General features: G+C 46.5%; 1 protein-coding gene across 1 annotated transcript in view; it reads right to left on the bottom strand.

Annotated features, from left to right (window-relative positions):
- STAB2 (stabilin 2) overlaps positions 1–23,846 on the bottom strand; it is a 148,144-nt gene that overhangs the window by 57,530 nt on the left and 66,768 nt on the right. Inside the window, exons 23-33 of the mRNA XM_059080137.2 lie at positions 23,355–23,535; positions 21,269–21,362; positions 19,892–20,050; positions 15,331–15,426; positions 13,567–13,662; positions 11,009–11,056; positions 9,375–9,511; positions 8,826–8,940; positions 5,642–5,719; positions 3,254–3,352; positions 3,059–3,166 (exon numbers count right to left, since the gene is read on the bottom strand). Of these exons, the coding sequence (XP_058936120.1) occupies positions 3,059–3,166; positions 3,254–3,352; positions 5,642–5,719; positions 8,826–8,940; positions 9,375–9,511; positions 11,009–11,056; positions 13,567–13,662; positions 15,331–15,426; positions 19,892–20,050; positions 21,269–21,362; positions 23,355–23,535 (1,211 nt within the window). The remainder of the gene's footprint in view (positions 1–3,058; positions 3,167–3,253; positions 3,353–5,641; positions 5,720–8,825; positions 8,941–9,374; positions 9,512–11,008; positions 11,057–13,566; positions 13,663–15,330; positions 15,427–19,891; positions 20,051–21,268; positions 21,363–23,354; positions 23,536–23,846) is intronic.

The following is a 23,846-nucleotide window of genomic DNA, read 5'->3' as shown; positions in this document are numbered from 1 at the left end:
GGGCCAGGCTGTCACCGCACGGAGACGGGCCTGCACTCCCAGCACTGACACGGGACCAGAGGGTTGGCCGTGTCTGAGACAGCTGGTGCCTTAGGTCCTATCCTAGATGGCTTTCTGGAAGGGCAGACAGGCCTCCCCAAGGGAAAGGCTGGAGGTGGCCTCTGGATGCTGAGGGTCCACTGAGAAAAAAAGTGGCTGTAGGAAGAGATGCATGCACACAGGTGGGGGGAACTGCAGTCAGAGACCAACCAGGGATGGGTGGGGTCTCCAAAGAACCCTTCAGAGAGCGAGAGAGAGAGCGCAATGGCATCTCAAGAGGGTACCCGTTAGATAAGAACTTCGTACCCTCTTAACATCTCCTCCCGACCATCAACAGGTCCTAACTGCAAACCGGTGAGACAAAAACTGAATTCAGTGAGATCAGAAAAGGAAACAGAAGCGTTATATGGGGAAGGAGAGACGGCGAATTATTGTCTCAGCTCCAAACCACCCTCTACGCTGTTTCTGCGGTGGCGCTGGGACCACAGCGCACACTTCTCCTCTGCCAGGTCTCCCGTGTGAGGCCTGTTAGAGGGACCTCCTCTCCCTGCACGCTTCCTGGTCCTGGGGGCTTCACCCCAGCTGCACTTCACCACCCTGCCAGCGGCAGCTGGATCCAAGAGGCAGAGGCCTGTCACTCCCAGACCGGCCTTATCACGTCCCCCTCCCCCCAAGACGCCAGCACCAGCTGGGCATCTCCGAGACCCCTGGGTCTTGGACCCCCAGGGACCCTCCTCCACTGTCAGAGCCACAAGCAGAATGGCACCCCGTCCTCAGAGGTCTGCGTTATAGCACCTCCAGGCTCCTCCATATTTCTAACTTTTAGTGCTTCTGACCTCTTTCCTCTGTTCTCCCAGCCTTTGGGGTTATAGATGCTTCTATGTTATCTCTTTTTAACCTTTCAATTATATTTATATAATTTTATACCCAATAAGCAATTCATAATATTGAACTCTCTCTGGTACGGTTGCTGTCTCCTGATGGACCTTGATTTTTTTTTAGCAATCATTTTTACCTTTCCATACTGATTTCTTTTCACGGAAAGGCATTTTATTTTAAATATAGCAGTGTGTACGTATCAATCCCAAACTCCCAATCTATCCCTCCTGCCACCCTCTGAGGGACCTTGATTGATTCAAGGACCAAACCCCCTCCCTCTAGTTTCCTTTCGGGACAAAGCCCAGCATGGAGCAGTGAGGAAAGATTTAATTCTAAATCCAGTTCAAAATGTTGATTTTTACAAGGAGCTGGATTTTTTTTTTTTTTTACTTAATTGAGACTGTGTTTGTGACTTACAGTGATGACAGGACTTTCTGGGGAAGGAGGAAGGCTGCGGGATTGATTGCCTGAGGGTTTATCCCAGGGCAGGAGAGGAATATTCCCCACTGAAGAGGTTCAAAGGGATGGGGGAGGGCTGGGGCTGAGGAGACACAGTAAAGAGGACTTCCACTTCCATCCCAGGAGTCCTGCTCGCTCAACACGGCACGTACAGAAGTCTAACACACCGTTCCTCCCTTCACACAGTTTTCATCCAGCTGGAGAGCTGAGACACACCCGCCTGAAAAGACAGTTCCTTATACCCGGTGTGTAAGCGCTGAAGGGTGTCCTAATGGTCTGAATTCAGAGGCAGGAGAGATTTTCTGCAGCTCAGGGGCCAGAGCCAGCTTGTCTGAGGAGGTGAGACTGGACTTGAAGAATGGGTATATGTATAGTTGATTCACCTTGCTATAAAGCAGAAACTAACACACCACTGTAAAGCAGTTATACTCCAATAAAGATGTTAAAAAAAAAAAAAAGAATGGGTGGGGAGGATTCAGGAGGCATCAAAGGAGGAAGGGCAGACTTCCTGATTGAGGGAGCGTGTGTGTGTGTGTGTGTGTGTGTGTGTGTGTGTGTGTGTAGATAGGAGCGTGTGTGTGTGTGCGTGTAGATAGGAGCGTGTGTGTCTGTGTGTGTGTGTGTGTGTGTAGATAGGAGCGTGTGTGTGTGTGCATGTAGATAGGAGCGTGTGTGTGTGTGTGTGTGTGTGTGTAGATAGGAGCGTGTGTGTGTGTGTGTGGATAGGAGCGTGTGTGTGTGTGTGTGTAGATAGGAGCGTGTGTGTGTGTGTGTGTGTGTGTGTGTGTGTGTGTGTGTGTGTGTAGATAGGAGCAAGGGCACTGAACATGCCTTTGCTTTCTTTAGGGTCTGTATGACATTGCTCTGGTTAGACCACATGGTATCTGCAGAGAATGGATGCGAGACAGGAGTGGGCCCAAGGGTAGCTTAGCGGGACTTCAAGTATCAGCCCCCATCTCCTTAGCACCCTCATCTCAGTTGTGAAAACAGCGTGCTTGCTGTGCAACTACAGCTTTAAACTCGTCCTCCCACTATGGGGCTGGGTGTGGGGCACCCCTGGGATCCCTCTAAATGGAAATTCTGGCGCCAGCACTGAATAGAAGGTAATCGTGTCCAGCTTATGGAGACCCTAAGAACCTGGGGAGGTAGCTTGGACTTGGTCATTCAGGAAATGGAGATCCACCCAAGGGTTTTGAGCCAGAGAGTGACAGGACCGGAACTTTCTATTATTTCACAAAGTCTTTTGACAAGTTCTGACTGTTCAGCCCCAGATGTTAGGAATCAGGGAAGACAGAGATGGGGTGAATAGGAGGAAGACAGAGACAGTGCACTCCCTCTAGGTCCCAGCTGCTGACAGCTCACTGCACGGGGCCAGGGAGAAGCCAGGGAGGGGAGGAGGGGTGGCCATGAAGATGTTTCCAGGTTCCTGGGATGCCTTCATCCTTGTGTATGTGAGCCTGAGTGTGTGCTTCCAGGGGTACAAACTAAATATATGAGTAGCTCTGGCTTGGGGGAGGTTCGGGTATGAGAGAGTCTCTGCTCAAGTTTATGTTAAATATCTGGATATCGACAAAGAAGTTTTGATGAAAGAGTGAAAATGGTACATGGCTGATGGACTGAAAAACTTTAAGTGTTTGAATTTCCAGGAAATAATTTCGCAGGTTATTATTGCCGATACTACCAGAGTTGTGACCTTCTTCTCCCGGATGTAACTCTCAATGGCGTCGTTGTTTGGAGCAAACACCGTGTAAGTGTCAGCAGCCTCGATCGAACTTGCCAGATTATATTGCTGTGATGGAAAGAGACAGGAGCGCGTGAGGGACTTCTGTTCCCAGGCAACCCGAGCAGAGGGTCATGCAGAGAACATGGTACTTGCAATGATGTAGCCCCGGAAGATGGAATAGTCAGGCATCTGGTCCAGCCGGGTGAGCAGGTTTGGTAAGGAGCCAGTTAGACCTCTTTGGGGAACCAGAACCTGGGAAAGGAAGCCCCCAAATTCTGTTAGCCTGCCTTGGTAGGACTTGCTGCTCTCTAGTACATAAGTTCATGTCACATAACAATAGGCGATCATGAAGCCTCTGAAAACAGAGAACAAGGTACCTTTTCCTTTGATCGTTTGCAAGACCAAACAGGGGTGCATAGTTTGGGAAGTGAGGTGGGTTGGATTTCAGCCCTACTCCACCACCAGACCAGGTACCTCTAGGCAGGGAACAACCTGCACAACTGTTCATGGCGGCCCAAACAAAGGGGACCGCAGTGTCCGATGGACAGGTAGAAAAGGAGCTCCCTAATGAGCCACTGCAACCCAGAGGCTGAGCAGTGAACTTGAATCCGTTGATGTGCGGCCATGGATCTTTGTGTCCACATAAACTTCTTCCTCCATCCAGTTACCTAGCCATGAGGACCCTCAGTGGTCTCCTTTGAGAAGTGAGGAGGATGGCACCTACTTTCTTAGGGTTGTCATAAAAATCAAATGAGATAATGCAACACATGACACTTGGCACCATGCCTGGCACCTGTGGGGCTGTCAATCATTCCACTATTACCGCACACAGGTGAGGTGGTAATGCCGATGAGGGAGAGAGAAAAGACGCAGCTCCACCCCTCCGGGACACGCCATCATACGGGGGCTCACGGCCTATTCCATAAAGAACTATCAAAACAAGGGGGCTGGGCTTCCCTGGTGGCGCAGTGGTTGAGAATCCGCCTGCCGATGCAGGAGACACGGGTTCGTGCCCTGGTCCGGGAAGATCCCACATGCCGCGGAGCAACTAAGCCCGTGAGCCATGGCCGCTGGGCCTGCGCGTCCGGAGCCTGTGCTCCGCAACGGGAGAGGCCACAGCAGTGAGAGGCCCGCGTACCGCAAAAAACAAACAAACAAAAAAAAAAACAAAAAAAAAAAAACAAGGGGGCACAGTTATGCCTAATGAGTTCTATCCTGAGAAATCCCACGGGATTTCAGAGGAAGGAAAAGGGAATAAAAATAACATTTATTGAGGTCTCCCTAGGCAGCAGACAGTGAGAGAGAAGGTGTTGTTTAATACTTATAGGGAGGAAAAATGGGGCTCAGAGAGGTTATGTAACTTGCCCAAGGTTACCCAGTTAGTTAAGTGCCTGAACGAGATGCTGTATGATTCCAGAACTTACCCTCTTGACACTAGGTCAGCCTCGGGGATATGGGCTGCAGGGACCAGGGGTGGCTTCACAGAGGAGGTGGGACTCGAACTGGCCCCCGTGATAATAACTCAGTACAGGGCATGGGTTGAGGTGCCATTTTACTAATGAGGTTGTGTTCATCAAAAATGTAAATGAGAAGAAGAGGTAATTTTTTTACGCTTAAAAAAAAATATTTTAGTACTTTGAAAAGCCAGTATTGGAGAAGAAAAATACTCTTGGTAAGTAATATTGCTTTCTGATAAATGAAGCCACAAGCCTAGTATAGTTCCCTGCAAATGACCTATCACTTGCTCAAAAAATGGCGTACTTTTTAATGCCTCTTGGTAGTACAAGAGAATTGCAAGGTCTTTGCCTCTCTTTGCCTCTCTTTTCTGAACAGAAACAGTTAATGCGTTCTGTAACTTGAAATAAAAAAGTATGTAAGTGCCAAGTGAGAATAATTTTAGTTAAAATGCAATTAGTTAATTGTCTTTTCTAATCTTCCACTTTTCAAAATTTCCCAATATACCCCAAATTCTAACTTTAATTTTAAATGAAGATATTAATATAGTAACTGAAAATAATAGGACAGTTTAAAAGCTCGTTTCCCATTAAACTTTTTTTTTTCTATTTCATACCTCTGAATACTGTTGAATTGCATCTTAGGAGAAAATAAAAATTCTACAATACCCTTCCTACCCTTTTCCATTTTTTTTTCTAGGGCACAATAATGCAGAGGGCAGAGGACCAGTGATACATAGCCAGTTGCCTCTCCTCCAGTTCTTGATTATATCCAATCTGGGCGTATGGACTTCCCAATACTAAGGTTTCCATGCACCTTGTAAGATGTTCTGATAACTAAGAAATATGATATATGTGGCCACATATTAGACAGGACCCATTGCAGGGTATAGGCTGAGTATATAGTAACTGAGTCTTACTGAATGAGTAGAGCCTCTAAATGGTTTTAAAATAAAAATAATGAAGCACAATACAGGTTATTTTTATATTAAGGCTAAGTACTTTCTCCCCAAAAAGATACTGCACAGGAGGATAAATAACAAAAGGAGAAGAGATTCAACATGTGTGGGAGGAGGCGGTTTTGTACCTTGTTGATAATGTGTATCACTCCATTTGTGGCTGCATTGTCACCATCGATGACGCACGCTCCTTCGATTGTGATATTCTGTAAACGCATCACAGTGAGAAGGTGAGTCCCTATAGAGTACACCCAGGGATTGAATTATTTCTGGGTTTCCCACTTTTTGAGTAGTAGTGACCTTCTCACTTTTGGACCATGACACAAAGTCAGAAATATTTTTAAATTGTGAGCCTTTTGACACACACACACACACACACACACACACACACACACACAATTGAAATGAAATAATACTTTCCTCTACCATGTGGGAGCCACCTGATCATCGATTCTACTCTATTTCATTCTATTTCATTAAAAAAGTGCTGGGGACTTCCCTGGTGGCACAGTGGTTAAGAGCCCTCCTGCCAATGCAGGGGACACGGGTTCAATCCCTAGTCCGGGAAGATCCCACATGCCGCAAAGCAGCTAAGCCCATGCACCACAACTACTAAACCTGAGCTCTAGAGCCCACGAGCCACAACTACTGAGGCTGCGTGCCACAACTGCTGAAGCCCATGCACCCCAACTACTGAAGCCGTGCCGCCTAGAGCCCGTACTCTGCAACAAGAGAAGTCCCCACTCGCTGCAACTAGAGAAAGCTCGTGCGCTGCAAAGAAGAACCAACACTGCCAAAAAAAAAAAAAAAAAATAGTGCTGGACCTCCCTGGTGGCGCAGTGGTCAAGAATCCACCTGCTAATGCAGAGGACATAGGTTCGAGCCCTGGTCCGGGAAGATCCCACATGCGTCGGAGCAACTACTGAAGCCCGCACACCTGGAGCCCGTGCTCCGCAACAAGAGAAGCCCCAGCAATGAGAAGACTGCACACCGCAACGAAGAGTAGCCCCCGCTCACCACAACTAGAGAAAGCCCGCCAGTGCACAGCAACGAAGACCCAACACAGCTCAAATAAATAAATAAATAAAACCTTCATTAAAAAAAAAGAAAAACAAAAGTGCTGGCTGAGGCTTACTAAAGTGACCCTGCAGTTGGAAAAACACCGCAGATAGTGTTGTGGGTTGAATTGTGTCTCCAAAGTTCGTATGTTGGAGTCCTAACCACCAGTGCCTCAGAATGTGACCTTATTTGGAGACAGGGTCTTTACAGAAGTAATCAAGTTAAAATGAGGTCATTAGGGTGGGCCCTAATCCAACATGACCGGTGTCCCTATAAGAAGAGGATATTTGGGCACAGACAGCTATGTGGGGAGAAGACCATGTGAACATGAGGACGGTCATCTACGAGCCAAGGAGAGAGCCTGACGTCAGTCCTCAGAGAGAACCAACCCTGCCCAACCTTGACCTTGGACTTCGAGCCTCCAGAACTCTGAGACAAAAGTTTCTGTTGTTTAAGCCACCCAGTCTGTGGTGCTTTGTTATAGTAGGCCTAGCAAACTAATACAGATAGTTACTGACTTTTCAAGAATATTAATTACACGGGGAAAGGAGCTAAGTAAACCCAAATGCCCGCTCACGCAGCCACCGACCAAGCATGACACATCTGGGCTCTGCCCTCTCTGGTTTCCTCTCCTCTTCTCCCACCACTGCCCTTTGTCTGAAAATTCCTCCCGGGAGCCCTGGGTGCAGAGGGGACTTGCCTCACCCCGAGCACATCAGCAGAGGTCCTGAAACAAACATTCCCGGCTACCTTGCACATCTCTTCTGGTTACAGGGAGACATTTATACCCGGCATAAGAAAGAACCCATTACAACTGTGTCTGATGGTTAGCTCCTGCAGCTCACAGGTCTTGAATGCTCTGAATCTACGGAACCTGGGATGAACCTCCCCAGGGTGGGTGTTCAATTAATGCTTGCTCAGAGCATCAGTGATTTAAAACACCAATGGAAAACCACCCATTGTCTGATATATGCATGTAACGTTCTAGAATTATTGTAATAAAATGTAAAGAGTCCATGGGACCATATGTAACTCTTTTCTGCTTTCTAAAAGGAATGATCTGATGAAGCACATATATTAAGGTAATACTAGGCATAGAGCCTTTTCACAGCGCCATCACTGATGGGTACGTAGGCAGAAATGCTTTAGAGCCGCAATTCTAGAACATTCTGACTCTGGCCCATGCTCCATTGATGGGGCAGTTCTCATTTCCCAGTAGAGTCTCCATTTTCATCTTGTTCAGTTCATAGAAAGAGCTTTAAAACACTGCCGCATTCAGCAGGGCAGCCAGACTTCCTCACAGAAAACTGAATCCAAGTCCTTGAAACACTATAGAAAAAGCCAGAAGGTGAGCTTCTACAGGGCTCCGCTCTCCCGTGCACTGTCCTGTCTCCAACACTCAGATCAGTTCCTGGAGCATAGGAGGCGTTCAATAAGTATCTGTTTATTTTTTTCGGCTGCATCGGGTCTTAGTTGCGGCAGCGGGGTCTTTGTTGAGGCATGCGAGATATTTCATTGTGGCGCGTGGGCTTTTCTCTAGTTGTGATGTGCAGGTTTGTTCTCTCTAGTTGCAGTGCTTGGGTTTTAGGGCGCATGGGCTCTGTAGTTGTGGAGTGCGGGTTCCAGAGATTGTGGGCTCTGTAGTTTGCGGCACGCGGGCTCTCTAGTTATGGCATGCAGGCTTAGTTGCCCCACGGCATGTGGGACCTTAGGTCCCCGAGCAGGGATTGAGCCCACATCCCCAGCATTGGAAGGCAGATTCTTTACCACTGGATCACCAGAGAAGTCCCAATAAATATCTGTTGACTGACCCTAGCTTAATACAAAATTGTATTAATCTTGAATGACTCAATTAGTAGGTTTCCAATAACCAGCTCTTAACCACACATAAAAATCAAAGTTGTGAAACTGCGCAGCCTTCACCCAGAAAAAATGAAAGGATTGCCTTTCCAGATCAGTCTGTTGTCTGTCAGGAAGAGCCTGTGGCCAACCAGTGGGCAGAGAGCTTCATTTTATACTATCCCTGCTACAGAGTAACTCTGCGTGTGTGTGTGTGTGCGTGCGTGCGTGCGTGCGTGTGTATCAATACAGGTTGCTAATTGTTGGAAGCTGGGTGATACCTACATGGAGGTTTTATTCTCCATTTATTTTTGCTCGTGTTTGGAAATTTCCCTAACAGAAAAAAACTAAAAGTACACTATGAACATAGGTCACAAGTTTCCACCAAACAGACACAACACGATGCTCTCTTACCCCATCCGCCTTCGCCAGGTGGAGGAAGTTGCCCTGCAAAGACGTCGCCAGCATGTCAGAAGGTGACAGGGCCTGCAGATCGGCCACTCCATATGTGCCCGGTAGCGTATGGTACCTACAACAACAGTCCATAAGGGCTGTAACGAGGTATCAATGCTTGAGGCAGTGGCACTGTGAGGAGTTAAGACAGTAGCTTCTGGAGCCAGACTATCAGGTTCAAAATCTCCCCCTGCCACCTCAGCCATGGTACCCGGGGTTAGTTAACTAACCACCCCGTACCTCGGTTTCCACATCTGTAAAATGGGAATAATTCTGTCTATTTCACAGGGTCCTTGGGAGGATTAACTAGACTGTACATAAAGCAGTTAGCACAGAACTGGCTGTCAGTCAGGTTGGCAACTTGCATGCTGGGCTTAGGAGGTGAGGGGGTCCTGGAACATACGGTCAGTTGCATGGGTCTGAAGGACCGTGTGGCCTCCCTTCACTGAACTGCACTCACACTGATGCCAGTTAAGATATCATGAAGAATAAAACACACATAATACCTACTTTATGAGGGTGGGAATATTGCTCTTGGTCAACCAAAAGGCTTTCTCATCTTGGTCCATGTCCTCAATAGCTTGTTGGGAAGGCACGAGGATGGTGAGGTTTGAGGCAGCTGACAGCATGGGTTGCAGGGAAGCATTCTGAATCGCAGAAGGAAAAGAAACTGGCCTGACCCACGTCAGAGGACCAATGCTGACTTAATGCTTGGCAGAGATGACAATTTCCCATGTGATATAATTTCAGAGATACTGGGAAGGTCCTAGGGGCCCCTTTCCCAAATCGATCCCTCCACCTACTGGCTGATGCCTCCTCTTCCCTCTGAGACACATTCCTTTTATTTAAACGTGTGAACCTTGACAAAAGGCAAATTTTCCTGATCAGGTCACACTTGGGTCATTATCAGTCATTCACCCTTTAGTCTAAATGAAGAGGCAGGGAACAGTCTTGACAGTGTCACGTGTGTGTGTGCACACGTGTGTACAGAGAACCTTGAGAATCCTTGGATGCCTCTGGGATAAGGACGGTGGGAAGTTTACAGGAACAGTTTCAGCATGAGAGAGAGACTGGAGGCCTGAAATCAAACTTTATCTACTCACCTAGAGCTACTTCTGGGTAGAAGCAGTGGTGGGTTTATGTTTCACAACCGGCTCTCCAGGAAAAAACAAACAAACAAACAAAAGCCCCGCTTCGCAGTGTTCGCTGATTTCTGTGGTGTAAGTTCTCCCAGCATAGCTGATTCCAGGCTACCGCCATAACAGCATAGAAGGTGGAGCTGGGAAAGCTGTGCTCTTGTGAGCTAGGACGAGTGGGTCTAGCACACCACAGGGCAAGCTTATGAGTGTGGGGTGGGTCTGTATGAAAATTAGCACCTGCTGTAGGACCCTCAGTCCCTGCTCTCCCATGTGATGGGGGTCAGAGAGACCCCACACGGAAGCAACAGGAAGGTGTCCTGGAGTGGCTGCTGACCAGATACTGCGTATCTTGGCATCTGTCTTCTTAAAAGGGACAAACCACTTGTCACGATGGCTGGCTGAACCTGCCACCTTGGGCCGCTCAGGCAAAGGTGACAGAGATTCACACAACTGGGGATGGTGGGGATGAGACTCTTTGTTATAGAACTTTCCAAAGGAGAGGGAAAAGCTCCTCTGGGCATGCTGGGCTGAGGGCTAAACACACACGAACTATGACAGTACTGCAACTATAAATGCCACATATAATTTGGTGAATTACCGTGATGAATTATGCTGACTTTTCAAAAATACCTCTTTTGATGAATGAAGTTATACATATATATTTGGATTGGTTGAAAGGTTGACCACCCCAGCTTATCTTAGACCGGAAGCTCTTAGTCCTGGTTGCATGTTAGAATCATCTGGGAAAGGGTTAAAACACACTGATGCCCAGGTCAAACCTCTACCAAATCAAATCAGAGAGTCTGGGGGTGGGAGCCTAGGCATGGCTATTGAAAAACATCTGTTCCATGTGGTTCTAAAGAGCAATCAAAGCCGAGAACCACTGTTCTAGACAATTTCCCTCCCTCCCCCTCACCAGCTGCATTTTCAGCTTTCTGTTCCATGTAGTCCAAATATCTAAAATTATTATAGATTCCCAATCCTCATTCCAACAAAGGTACTCACATGTATCCACTGGTTAAATATAGCTGCTGCAGAGAGAAAGGACAATTCCTTATTCATTTTGTGCAAGAGAGGGAGGAGAGAGGAGAGAGAACACAGAGGAGGATCAATGAGAGGCCTCGTCACAGGGCACCTCTGGGCGTCGTCCTTGCCAGCCTCGTCGATGCCGACACGAATGACGCCCAGGCTGGAGGAACCCCCATGTTGCCAGAGCCATGCGTTTCTTTCATGTCTAATGGCTTGAATTATCTTCTATATTCGAGGTAAAGGCGTAATTGAAGAAACTTTAAATGAAACAACCACCTCAAATTCGTCAAAATCAGAATTTACGTTGTAAGAACACAGCCACCCAGCCCTACAGGAGGGTCACAGAACTCAGTAAACTGCCCCCTTTCAGAGCTGGCATTGAGCAGGGGCTCGGGACACAGTGCCAAACCACTCGGGTTTTCTTTCTGGTTTGGCCATTTCCTAGTTCCTTAGGCAAGTTACTTCATCTCTCTGGGCTTCAATGTTCCCAGCTATAAAATAAGGATGACAAAAGCTCCAGCTGAGAGCGTTGGCGTGGAGACTGGAAGAGTTAATGTTTTTAAAGTGCTTAGAATAGAGGATGACATGCAGGACACAGTCAGTAGGTTTAAGCCACCATTATTTTTAACTTACCCACCATGGGGGTTGTTAATGAACATATATACTGAACCATCACAACTGGCACCAGGTTGGAGTGAGGGAGGATATAAGATATGAAAGAGAAAAGATGGCCCCTGATCTTATGCAACTTACAGTTGTTTTGGGGATGTTAGGACGTGAAAAAGTAACGCAGAGTGCTGGTAGATCAGTGACGTTTGAAGGTGTGATAGATTAAAGAAAGCTCTAGACTTTGAGTTTAAAGAGTCTGGGTTCAATTCCTGGGTCTGCCATTTACCAGCTGTGTGATCTTGGGCAAGTCACTTAACCTCTCTGAGAACTCAAGTGCCTCACCTGAAAGATGAAAATGATGATGCCCTGCTCCTGGGATTATGAACATTACATGCATTAATGTATGTGGAAACATTTAAAAAATTATTAAACACCACGAAAATGGCAACAACAATTATTATGTGCAAATTTACCAAAAGGCGAAACATCTCAGAGCTGTCTTAATTCCTTTTTGAAAGTGGTTGAGGTTATGGAATAAGTTAGTAAATACCGGTTAAAAAGTAAATCAGTTAGTAAATGGATAAGTACAAGAGCTGAGATGCTCGGGTAATCCCTTCAAGGAGAGGAGGGCACGAGCTGGACCTGAACTGCTGGCAGAAAAGACCTGAGGCTGGGTCCATGGGGGAGGGGAACGGAGCCAGGAAGGTGACAGCTGGGAAGGTAACAGCTCAGCTAAGCTGGCTGAAGTGAGTTGAGTCCATGTGAAGTCCTCAGAGTACCAGGCCGAGGATTTGGACTTGAGCTTGTTTTCCATGGGAGGTGAGGGGCATTATGAAAGCAGAGTTTTAGGGTTTTAAGGTTTTAGGAAATGTGGCCCACGGACAGTGCAGAGAAAATGTTGGGTCCACGCTCCATGGTCTGAATGTCAGGAGACAGGCCTGATGGGAGGAGTAGGAGAAACAGGTTCAGTAAAGAGCAGGAAGGACCCTGATAGGCAGGGAGGCCAAGGTCAGAGGCTGCAGCTGCCAGGGAGCACATTAGGGAGGGTGCAGCCCTGGGCACTGTTATGCCAGTGGTTTCCATTGAGAGGAGGGGTAGGAACCAAACTCCAGTGAGCTAAACAAAAAGTGAGTGATGAGAAAATTCACCAATTTACTTTCTCATCTTAGCAAAGCTTTATGAACAGTAGGAGTGAAGTAGGAAACAAGGACAAAGACCTGCCCTCAAGAGTTGACGGTCTAGGGGGGAGACAGACAATTAGGTGGGACGTGTCCTGCGTTAATAGAACATACTAATGGTTAAGTGCACCCTGTCCAGTGCTTGGGCTCTGCATGGAGACAGCTGAGTGACCTTAGGCAAGTTTATTTAGGCTCTCAGTTTCCTCATCTATAAAATGGGCATAATAATAGCATAAGCCCAGAGGCTGTGGTTTAAAGGGGGTGTTGCAGCACGTTAAGGATTTAGTAAGATGCCTGGTACACAGAAGGTGCGCGTGCGTGCAGGCGCGTGCGTGTGTGCACACATGCACCCCCCCCCCCCCCGCCCCCCAGACAGGTGCTCTGGGTACCTATAGGAGGCACACAACCCGGACAGGAGTGCCCGAGAGCTCAGCAGGGGCCAGTTATTTGCTCATTTGGGAAGTCTGGGACTAGAAAGAGGCAGAATGGCAAGAAAGGGAAGCCAAGACTGCTTGGTACACAGAAGGTGCCAAATAAAAGTTACCTCCCTTCAACCTGTAGAAAATTTGTGACCCACAGAGCACATATGCCATTTATGAGAAGCAGTCTGCTTCAGATAAAATCTGGAGCAAATGATTGGTGGAGCACTTTAAAGCCATCCTAGCCAAGAGCGCTTTTTTTTTTCTTTTAAATTTGAAGATTTCTGTCTTTATTATTCTGTACTGGAGTTGATCTCAGAGGACTTACCACTGCAGCGTTTCCATAGCAGAGAAGGCCATCTCCTTCGTAGCCCTCTTGGCAAACACAACTCCAGACGCCAGAAGAAGTAAACTGACAGGTTGCCTGATACAAAGAAAATGAGAGAAATGATTTGCTTTCCCAACGAAAGCATTAGATATGAGGTGCACCTGTGAATCCTCAGCCTCCGTCTACAGCGAGAACTGCAAATCCAGGGCTGAAAGATGGTGGAAGTAACCCACAGGCCCTCAGCTCTTTCTGCAGGTTTGGTGCACTTCCTATGGAATCACAATTAGATTCTTTCTTTTCATCCCTGCCAAGATTTAGCAAGCAGAAATCTGGACACACAGTTAATGTGAATTTCAGATAAACAAAGAGGTTTCTGTATAAGTGTGTCCCATACAGTATTTGGGGGTACGCTTGTGCCAGAAAAGAATTCACTGTGTATCTGAAATTCAATTTTAACTGGGTGTTCTGCATTTTATCTGGCAACCCTACGTTGGTTCTTCCAGGTTTTGGAATGAAGTGAAAGTTCCAATAACCTCTCACGTGTGGAATGTCAGGGCTTGGTTGGGCTTCAATTAAGCAAGAGTGTTGAAGCTTCTTCAGCTTTACGAAGTGCTTTCATGATTCTTGGGTAACGGATACTTTAGAGGCATCTCCTCCCATTTTTTTTTTTGGTCTTTGAATATTACCCACCTGCCCACACTACTAGGCGTGGGTCTGGCAGCCCTGTTCATGATATGTCACCCCACTCCCTGGCCATCACTGAGTGTCTCAAATGTGGACACCTGGACCCAGCTGGGCTGGTCAGATCCTTTCTCCTATGAGTTAGAATTGGGACACAGAGTGCTGTTAAGTTAGTGGGCATCTCTGGTAGTGCGGTAGACGTTCCTCTAAGAACAGGGAGTCATCTACCCCAAGATGTACAGAACTGCACTTAAAGTTGGGAGAGAGAGAGAGAGAGGGAGACAAAGACAAAGAGAAAGTAAAAGCACAGGGAGTAGCAAAATGAGAAATTGCATGGTCTCAGAGGATCGAGGGAAGAAGCTGCCTTGATCTTGATTCTAAGCCCTTGGGAAGTTTTGGAATTCCTGACTATGGAGCTACCCTGGCGGCATATGTCCAACAAATTCCTTTTTAGCTTAAGCTGATTGGTGTGGATTCTGTTCCTTGCAAGCAAAAGCACTGTGACTAAGGTGTCGTCTTCATTGCTTCTGATGCTGGGTGCTTAGTGATGCTCTTTTAAAAACATGAACACGTCCAGCTCTAACAGCTTTGCCTGCTCTTCCATAATTTAGACACAAGGCTCACCCTACCCTTGAATGGGCATCTTCACTAACAATTTGGGTAAAACTTTGTTATGACATTCAAAATGGGAGTCTAGTTACCCTTTAAATTATCCTGGTGATTTAGCATTGCCAGATTTAGCAAATAAAAATACCAAGTACAAATTTTAGATAAGTTATGAATCATTTTTTGTTTACATTTGTCCTATCTAACATTTGGGTCATATTTGTGCTGGAGGATTATCTGTCATTTATTAGAAATTCACATTTAACCGGGAATCTTTTCTGGCAATTGTATGTTGGTTCTTCCAAGCTTTAGAATGGAGTGAAGGTTGCAATAATTACTCACATTCTGCTTAGGGACTCCCTTTGGGAGTGAGAGAGACTTTGCTCATTACTGGGCCCAGATAAAAAAATAACCCAACCTGCTTTCTTTCTCAAGTAATTTTTTTTAAGTATTAATGAAAAAAATCAAGTAACTCACCAGTGGATGACATTTCCCAGTTTGTTCCAGGCACGAAGTTACTGGTTCACAGTCAATCCCATTGCCTCGAAATCCTTTCTTGCACTCACACTCATTCTGTAATTCCAAGAGCAAAGTCAAATGGATTATTGAAAACCACTGCCTTCCATGCCCTGCCCTCACACTGTACCACAAAATGAAGTATGGAAACCATCACTGTTTGGCTCCTTTAGAGAACACCGTTAATGTCTTTCGTTTATTACACTTCAGATTCCGGAGCTATTGGTCTCCACATTCTACATTACATTTCCCAGTCTGACAGTCCTCTGGTGCTTTTGAATTCATTACCCTAGAGGGGCCATATGGGGATTTGTCTCAGAGAGAACTTAGATCGTAAAGAGCACCCCACACTGGGAAACTTGGCCCCTCCATCTAAGAGGGAGAGACTAAGTAAGTCATGGAGCATCCACTTGGTGGAGAGCCACGCACGCGGCCACTGTTAGTCTGGAAGGCACGTTGTGTAATTTAGAACAGGCATTCCCCCTGAGCAGACAAATCTGAGTCAAGTACCGCCTCTACATGGACAAGCCATGGCTAGTGGCTCAGCAGGTAGACAGTTTCATCATGCAACAAAAAAGTCCCCCCTTCCTCTGGGAAGGTTTAGGTCCACACCAGGGTACATACCTTGGTGAGCAGGGTGCAGGCTGGGTTCCAGCCCCTGTTTGCCGCATAGGCTGGGTGCTTTGTGTAGTACACGAACTACACCACAGAAGCAACGGCCCTGATCATGCAGCTATTAAATATGATGATGATGATGATGATGATGATAGTGGTAGGTTGTATGATAAAATGGGGGAATGTCTGCGCTAAGTACAGAATAGGAACCAAACAAAACTGCAGTGGATCGCAACAAGGTAGAGAAAAATAAAAACCTGTGCATTAAGAAAACCAGAAAGAAAAAATACATCAGCACACAAACAGTGATTGTGGGAGTGCTGGGAATGGTTTTCATTTTTCTCCACTCTTTTACTTTCCCAAATGTTTTCCATTATTAAACATTATCTTGAAGTTTAAAACATCATTTAGGGGGCTTCCCTGGTGGCGCGGTGGTTAAGAATCCGCCTGCCAGTGCAGGGAACAAGGGTTCGAGCCCTGGTCTGGGAAGATCCCACATGCTGCAGAGCAACTAAGCCCGTGCGCCACAACTACTGAGCCTGCGCTCTAGAGCCCGCGCGAGCCACAACTACTGAGCCTGCGTGCCACACTACTGAAGCCCGCGTGCCTAGAGCCCGTGCTCCGCAACAAGAGAAGCCACCGCAGTGAGAAGCCCGCGCACCGCAACGAAGAGTAGCCCCTGCTCGCCGCAACTAGAGAGAGCCCACGAGCAGCGACAAAGACCCAATGCAGCCAAAACTAAATAATAAATAAATAATTTTTAAAAAACCCTATAATTTAAACAGGAGTAATCTCTTCAACAGATAACAAACACAGGTATTGAGTGAACTTATGGACCCAGCAATGAACCTCAAAGCTGCTTTCACTAAAGAGAGGAAGATAAAGCATACAACGTAAATAAGAACAGTCCAATCTTAATAAACACTGGAAAACAAGAGATGCTGTAAGTCTTATGGATGAACTGGCATATGAGATGCTTCTGTGATGAGGACCAGTGCTCTTCAGAGGAGGTTGGATGAGCTGGGAAGTGGGGCATGGCTGCACCTTGGGAGAGGGTGGGAGGAGTGTGGAGTCCATGAAAACTGAGGGTACATGTCGGAAAAATAAACAGAGGTGGGAAAGTAGGAACATTTGATTGGTGAAGGGTCACTGAGGGAATGGTCTAGAGAGTGGATACATCCAGAGGTGATACAAGACAACCCATTAAGTTGTGGGAAGAAAGGAATAGAACTCCTATTTATGAATTTTTATCTTTAAGGGTATTATTTGCTATATATGCTTTATAAGGTAAATTGGGTAGCTTATATAGAAATATATGCACATGTATACAATTTTACATGAGAGGGCAAGACCTTCTAAGCAAGAGTGTTTAATCTTCTGTACTTGGTATTGGGGTAGCATGTCCCTGCACCCCCAGCCCTGACATATTGACCCAAACATGGTCTGTCTTTTAAAATAAAAATTCATGGTAGTTAGGATTTGTGCCTATTTGGAATATATCTACAAGTTTTCAAGCCAACTAATAACACTACTGAGGGCAATCCTAGATATGGCCTATTTTATTTCTTATGTAACACTATAAAAAGTCGTTTCTCTTCCTCTATCTCCCCCATCAGCATGCTTTGCAAATTTGTCTGCAGAAAGGATGATAGAGCAGAAGGGAATAGATACTCTCATGGGTTGAACTGTGCTCCCCCAATCCCACCCCCCCACACTCATATGCTGAAGTCCTGACCCCCAGTACCTCAGAATGTAACCTATTTAGAAAAAGGATTGTTAATATGTAATTAGTTAAGATGAGGTCATACTGGTGTAGGGTGGGTCCCTAGTCTAATATGACTGGTGTCCTTATAAAAAGGGGAGGGCTTCCCTGGTGGCGCAGTGGTTGAGGGTCCGCCTGCCGATGCAGGGGACACGGGTCTGTGTCCCGGTCCGGGAAGATCCCACATGCCGCGGAGCGGCTGGGCCCATGGGCCATGGCGGCTGAGCCTGTGCGTTCGGAGCCTGCGCTCTGCAACGGGAGAGGCCACAACAGTGAGAGGCCTGCATACCGCAAAAATTAAAAAAAAATAAATAAATAAATAAAAAGGGGAGATTTGGACACAGACATGCACATGGGAGAATGCCATGTAAGCACAAAGGCAGAGATTAGGGTGATGCGTGTATAAGCCAAGGAACACCAAAGCCTGTCAGCGAACCACCCAGAGCTGGGAGAGAGGCCTGGAACAGATTTGTCATCATAGCCCTTAGAAGGAACCAAACCTGCTGATACCTTGATCCTGGACCTCTAGCCTCCAATCTGTGAGACATACATTTTTGTTGTTCTATGACACCCAGTTAGCGACACTTTTGTTACAGCAGCCTTAGCAAACTGATACTGATACCAAGAAATTGTTTTTCTTTCTCAAATGCAATGTGGCAACTCAGGTGAGTCCAAAACTAATTGAATTGTTGGTAATTGCTTGGCAAGACATAAGAATGCAGTGAGTTCTTTCATGATTAGGACTTTTTCATGGCTACAATCCTAGTACAGCTGTCATCACCTCCCCTGGGGCTGATTAATTCCTAAGGAGTAGCTTTCTCTGCCTCTGTCTCCCTTAAATGAGGTTAAGGGAAAGTGACCCACAAACTGTAGAGCATTACAGAGTGTTATCGAGAAATAGAGTGTGGTCAAGGGTGGCGACCAAGGGGGCAATTCTGGAGTCAGACTGTCTGGGTGTGAATCTCACACCGTAATTTGGTTTCTGTGTGATATGAGCAAAGTATTTATTTCCTCTTTTCTAAGATGGAATGATAATAGTACCTATGTGGCAACAAAAGCAAAAATAAGCAAGTGGGACTACATCAAATTTAAAAGCTTCTATATGGCAAAGGTGACCATCAACAAAATGAAAAAGGCAACCTATGGAATGGGAGAAAATATTTACAAGTCATAATCTGATAAGGGGTTAATATCTAAAACATATAAAGAATCATACAACTCAACAGCAAAAAACCAAACAATCCAATTTAAAAAATGGGCGGAAGATCTGAGTGGACATTTTCCCAAAGAAGACGTACAGATAACCAACTGGTACGTGAAGAGATGCTCAACATGACTAATCATCAGAGGAATGCAAATCAAAACCACAATGAGATCAAGGCAAGAAATAATCAAGTGTTGGTGAGGAAGTGGAGAAAAGGGAACCCTTGTGCACCGTTGGTGGGAATGTAAATTGGTGCAGTCGCTGTGGAAAATTGTTATGGCGGTTCCTCAAAAAACTAAAAATAGAACTACCATATGTTCTAGCAATTCCACTTCTGGGTATTTACCTAAAAAAAAAAAAAAAAAAAAAAAAAAAATGGAAACACTAACTTGAAAATGTATATGCACCCCATGTTAATTGCAGCATTATTTACAATAGTCAAGACGTGGAAGCAACCAAACTGCTCATCAACAGATGAATGGATAAAGAATATGTGGTGTCTGTATACATTAGAATATTATTTGGTCAAAGAAAGAATGAAATCTTGCCATTTGCAACATAATGGATGGACTTTGAGGGCATTATGCTAAGTGAAATAGGTAAGAAAAAGACAAATGCCATATGATCTCACTTATATGTGGAATCTAAACAAAACAAAACCAAACAAAACCAAGCTCATAGATATGCAGAACAGACTGGTGGTTGCCAGAGGCTGGGTGGGGTGGGGTGGGGTGGGGTGGGGTGAGGGTAAACGGGGTCAAAAGGTGAAAAAGAATAGTACCTACATCATGGGTTTGTTGCGACAATTAACCCTTTCCCACTGGTACAAATGATAAAAGAGCTGCAGTAAATTCTAGCCAAAGTACTTCTGTGTCTAGGGGACAAAACAATCTACTGCAGGAATCCTGCTTCCTCTTTGCTCTCCACCTCATCACACCTACCTGCCCGGGGCCGATGTACAGACAGGTTGCGTTGTGGTGGCAGCCGCCAGCGCTGGGCAGCAGACAGGTGTTGATCTCTGAGCAATCCCTTCCGTCCCCCGTCCATCCCTCATGGCAAACGCAGATGTGGGTTCCCCTGCCAGTTTTGATGCATTCTGCCTACGGGAGGAAAAGCAGCAGCAAAACCTGTGAAACCCCAGTCCAGCCGCAAGATTCCAAGTGCAAAGCAAGGATTTCCAGAGGTACACTGAAGAAGCTTATATTTACATGGAGTGCAAAGGAAGTGATTAAAACACACATTTGCATTAAGATCAGTGGAAAAGATAAGATGACTTAAAGAACAAATTTGCTTGTTTTTGGCCAGCTAATGGCCACTATCACTAAAGTCACTGCCATTTATTGAGCCAGGGATTGTTCTGAATGTTTTTTAGGTGTAAGCCATCACCTTGAGGAAGGTACTGTGATTATCTCTATTTTACAGATAAGGAAACTGAGGCTCAGAGGAGGTAAGTGACTTGCCCAAGGTCACACAGCTGTAAAGAGGCATGAACCCAGGTCTGTATGATGCTTTAGCCCAAGCTCCTACCTGGACCAATTCCAGGCCTTTCAGGATGACCCCACCAGGAAGCTGAAGGACAGAGGGAGAGGTGCAAGGTAAGTTGTCCAGAGGAGGCTGAGTGGGTGGGGCTTGCCCAAGGGCAGTCTGGAGGGTTGGGCAAGGCATTTGCATCTGATTTCATCCTCAGAGCCAGGGGAAGTTCCCGAAGGGATATCAGCAAGGGGGAAACATGATCTGATCCACTCTGGCTGTGGCTGTAGCCAAGAGGAGTTATCAGGGAGAGCAGTTATTAAACTGTGGGTAAGGAATGAAGGTGACCTTGGCCGGGTGGTGGTGGTGATATTCAGAAGGTATTAATGAAAGCAACAGTCAGTTTGGGTTATATCCCTGACACTAACAGAACTTAAGGCAAGTCACTTAAGGTCTCTGAGCCTCAGTTTCCTGATCAGTAAAATGGGGCTAAACAACATCTGCTTCATTGGGTTGGTGGGAAGAGCAAATGAGATCACATACATGAAAGTCACTTGTAAGCTGTAATGTCTGAATCAGAAGTTTATTACTAATGAACTCCAATATCGGATTCTTTGGCTGTGTTTTTAGAAGCCCAATACCCCTGCACATGCAAACCTGGGGCTCCCCCAGCACACGTGGACTTAGGAAGTGGAGGCTCACAGAAGGTACCTGGCACCATCTTTAAAATGCAGGGTTCAAGCAAATGTGCCTCATGCGATGAAGTCATCTGACACTGCCTTTTGGAAGGTCTTCCCTCAGGATTTCCTAAAAAACCCGGCAGCTTGGAAATAAAGACCAACACTCACATTGCGGCTGCAGCCCCCTCGGGTTAATCCTGAACAAGGGTCCATCTCTGAACAGAGGCTTCCGTCCCCTTCATACCCTGCTTTGCAAACACAGCTGCAAAGAAGAGTGAGTGCACAGTCAGCCCTAGAAATATAAGCACCAACTCTCCCACCCCTCCCCAAGAAGACCAGCCAGCCAGGGGTGAACGTGTTCACAGCCGGGTGGCTTGACACTTCGCCCTTGCTGGGGGAGCCATGTACCATGGTGGCCACCAGCACTCCTGGGTCTGCAGTCAGATACACCTGGGGGGGTATCCAGGCCCCACCTCTTAGCAGTTGTGTGACCCTGAGCGAGTCCCTTAACCTCTGGGAGACTGTTTCCTCACCTGGAAAATGGGTCTAACATCTCCCTCATAAGGCTGTGGTATAGAGTGAATGCACACAGGGCGTTCAGCAGGGCACTTGCTCACACCTGCACCTTCTCAGGCTCGACATTGGGTGGCTTTTCTGTTCTTATGGGGCTGGAATCTGTCTCTTTATACCTCAAGTCACTACCTCTGGTTCAGCAGAGAACGATGCTCTCTTCTGTGTGACGGTTCAGTGATTTGAACATGACGAACAGGAGAGACCTCCCCTCTCTCCCTTCTCTGATCCCTCAGATGTTCTTTTTCTTAGAGCACAACATTCTCAGCTGCCTGATTCCATGACCCATCACGCCCTCAGACACTCCTCTCAAAATGCTCCACCTTGAAACTCTAGCTATTAAATAGGACCATTCATTCATGCATTTGTTTGGTCAACCAGCATTTACTGAGTGCCCTGTGATAGGTGCTGGGACACCTATCACACGCCCACGTCACTATTGCAGATTCAGTCCTATGGGCTTCGCAAAACTCTAAATAAAATTATTTTTCATGCATCAAGAATCCTAGAAGAACTAAATACTTTAGGTGGTCCCCAAATGAAGAAATAGATTGATCTGTTTCAACACTGATTTACCTAAGTTTATATAGTAAATACAGACCCATGTTGATGATCCTCTGTGGGTGATTAGAGGTTTTTAAATTTATTTATTGTTTATTTATTTATTTTTTTCTGGCCGTGCCTCACGGCTTGCAGTATCTTAGTTTTTGACCAGGGATTGAACCCAGGCCCCAGCAGTGAGAGCGCTGAGTCCTAGCCACTGGACTGCCAGGGAATTCCCTTTAGACGTTTTAAGGGCAATTTTGGTGACTTGTGACTTTCGCCTTAATGCACTGATGTATATACTAACTCCTTAGGAAGATGCATTTCTATTGTACCACCACGGAAGAGCAAAGTCAGTTTCTACCCTATGCTTCCTGCAGACTGGTGCGGGAGATAGATCACAAACAGGTAAGCAAATGATTAGGTAGGTAATTACGAATTAAGAAAAGTGCTGCAAAAATAAGGCTAAGAATTCTACATGTTGTCTGCATTTCCCAGGATATTTTTTGCATGGTTACTGCCTTTGAACCAGATATTCCCAGAGAGGAAAATCTCCTCTGACATGTTCCCCCCAAGCCCACTTCATATGTTAGATAGCATTAATAAAACAAATGGTGATCCAGTGACCAATGATCCAACTTCTTGTAAGATGCCTTTAACAGGGGAGTGGTTATTAATGACCTGAGGAAGTCAAGGCGTTTTTAAAGGGTTGGAAAGCTGGTGGACAAATCTTCATTTCCTTCACATGAGTGATGGTAATAATTGCAGTTTCCATGACCGAACACCTATGATGTATTAGCCCTGGGGCTGGATGATTTGGCATATTCAGTTCTTCTAATCTCCACAACTGCCCTGCTAGGTAGGCAACATCACCTTTATTGTACTGATGACAAAAGTGAGGCTCAGATAGGTTAAGTAACTGTCCAAGGTCACACAGCTGGTAAGTTTCAAAGCAGGGAATGCTGCAGACTTTGAACCCAGCTCAGTCTGAGGTTTGCTCCACAAAAGCCATGCTGGCAGCTGAAGAGAACAGGTCTTAGTTTATGAAGAGTTTAGATATGGGTTGGGTGTGTCTACAGGTAACACAGCGGCCATGGGCCGTTAAGGATGGCAACCCCCCCACCCCGACCGACCGGCCTACCTTGCCGTCCCATTGCTGTATTCGCAGGTCGCATGGATGTGACAGAACTGCACGTAGGGCCCGCAGGCTGAGGTCTGCTTGTGGCAGAATCTCCCGGCGGAGCCGTCCCTGCAGGTGCCGGGGAGACAGGCGCCGTCACTGTCAATTCTGTTGTCACACGTTCCGAAACCGCACAGACACCCTGGAAGGGAAGGAAGAGGGCCATTCAGGGCTTGGGGACAAGCTTAGCAACGGGTACATGGGTCATGGAGGACAGGGCCCCCTCCCCTCACCCCCCACTCACTCCTGTAGGTGCAGAACCCGGGGCTGAGACGCGGAAGGCTCTAGACGCTATTTCTCAGCGTCTTTCTCGTGTGCTAGGACAGCTCTCGGTGAGAGGAGCTTGGTCTTTGGGATGCTTTGTGTGTCTATGCGTGGGGTGTAGGGGGAGGGTGGGTTGTGATGGTGTGAAAGAGGCCAAGGAGCTCAATTTTCACCTACTTCATGGTAGGA

The sequence above is a fragment of the Kogia breviceps genome, chromosome 12, assembly GCF_026419965.1.
Source record: "Kogia breviceps isolate mKogBre1 chromosome 12, mKogBre1 haplotype 1, whole genome shotgun sequence".
In the NCBI taxonomy this organism is placed as follows: domain Eukaryota; kingdom Metazoa; phylum Chordata; class Mammalia; order Artiodactyla; family Physeteridae; genus Kogia; species Kogia breviceps.
The sequence above is the reverse complement of the archived record's forward strand: the minus strand, read 5'-3'. Positions and strand labels throughout refer to the sequence as shown.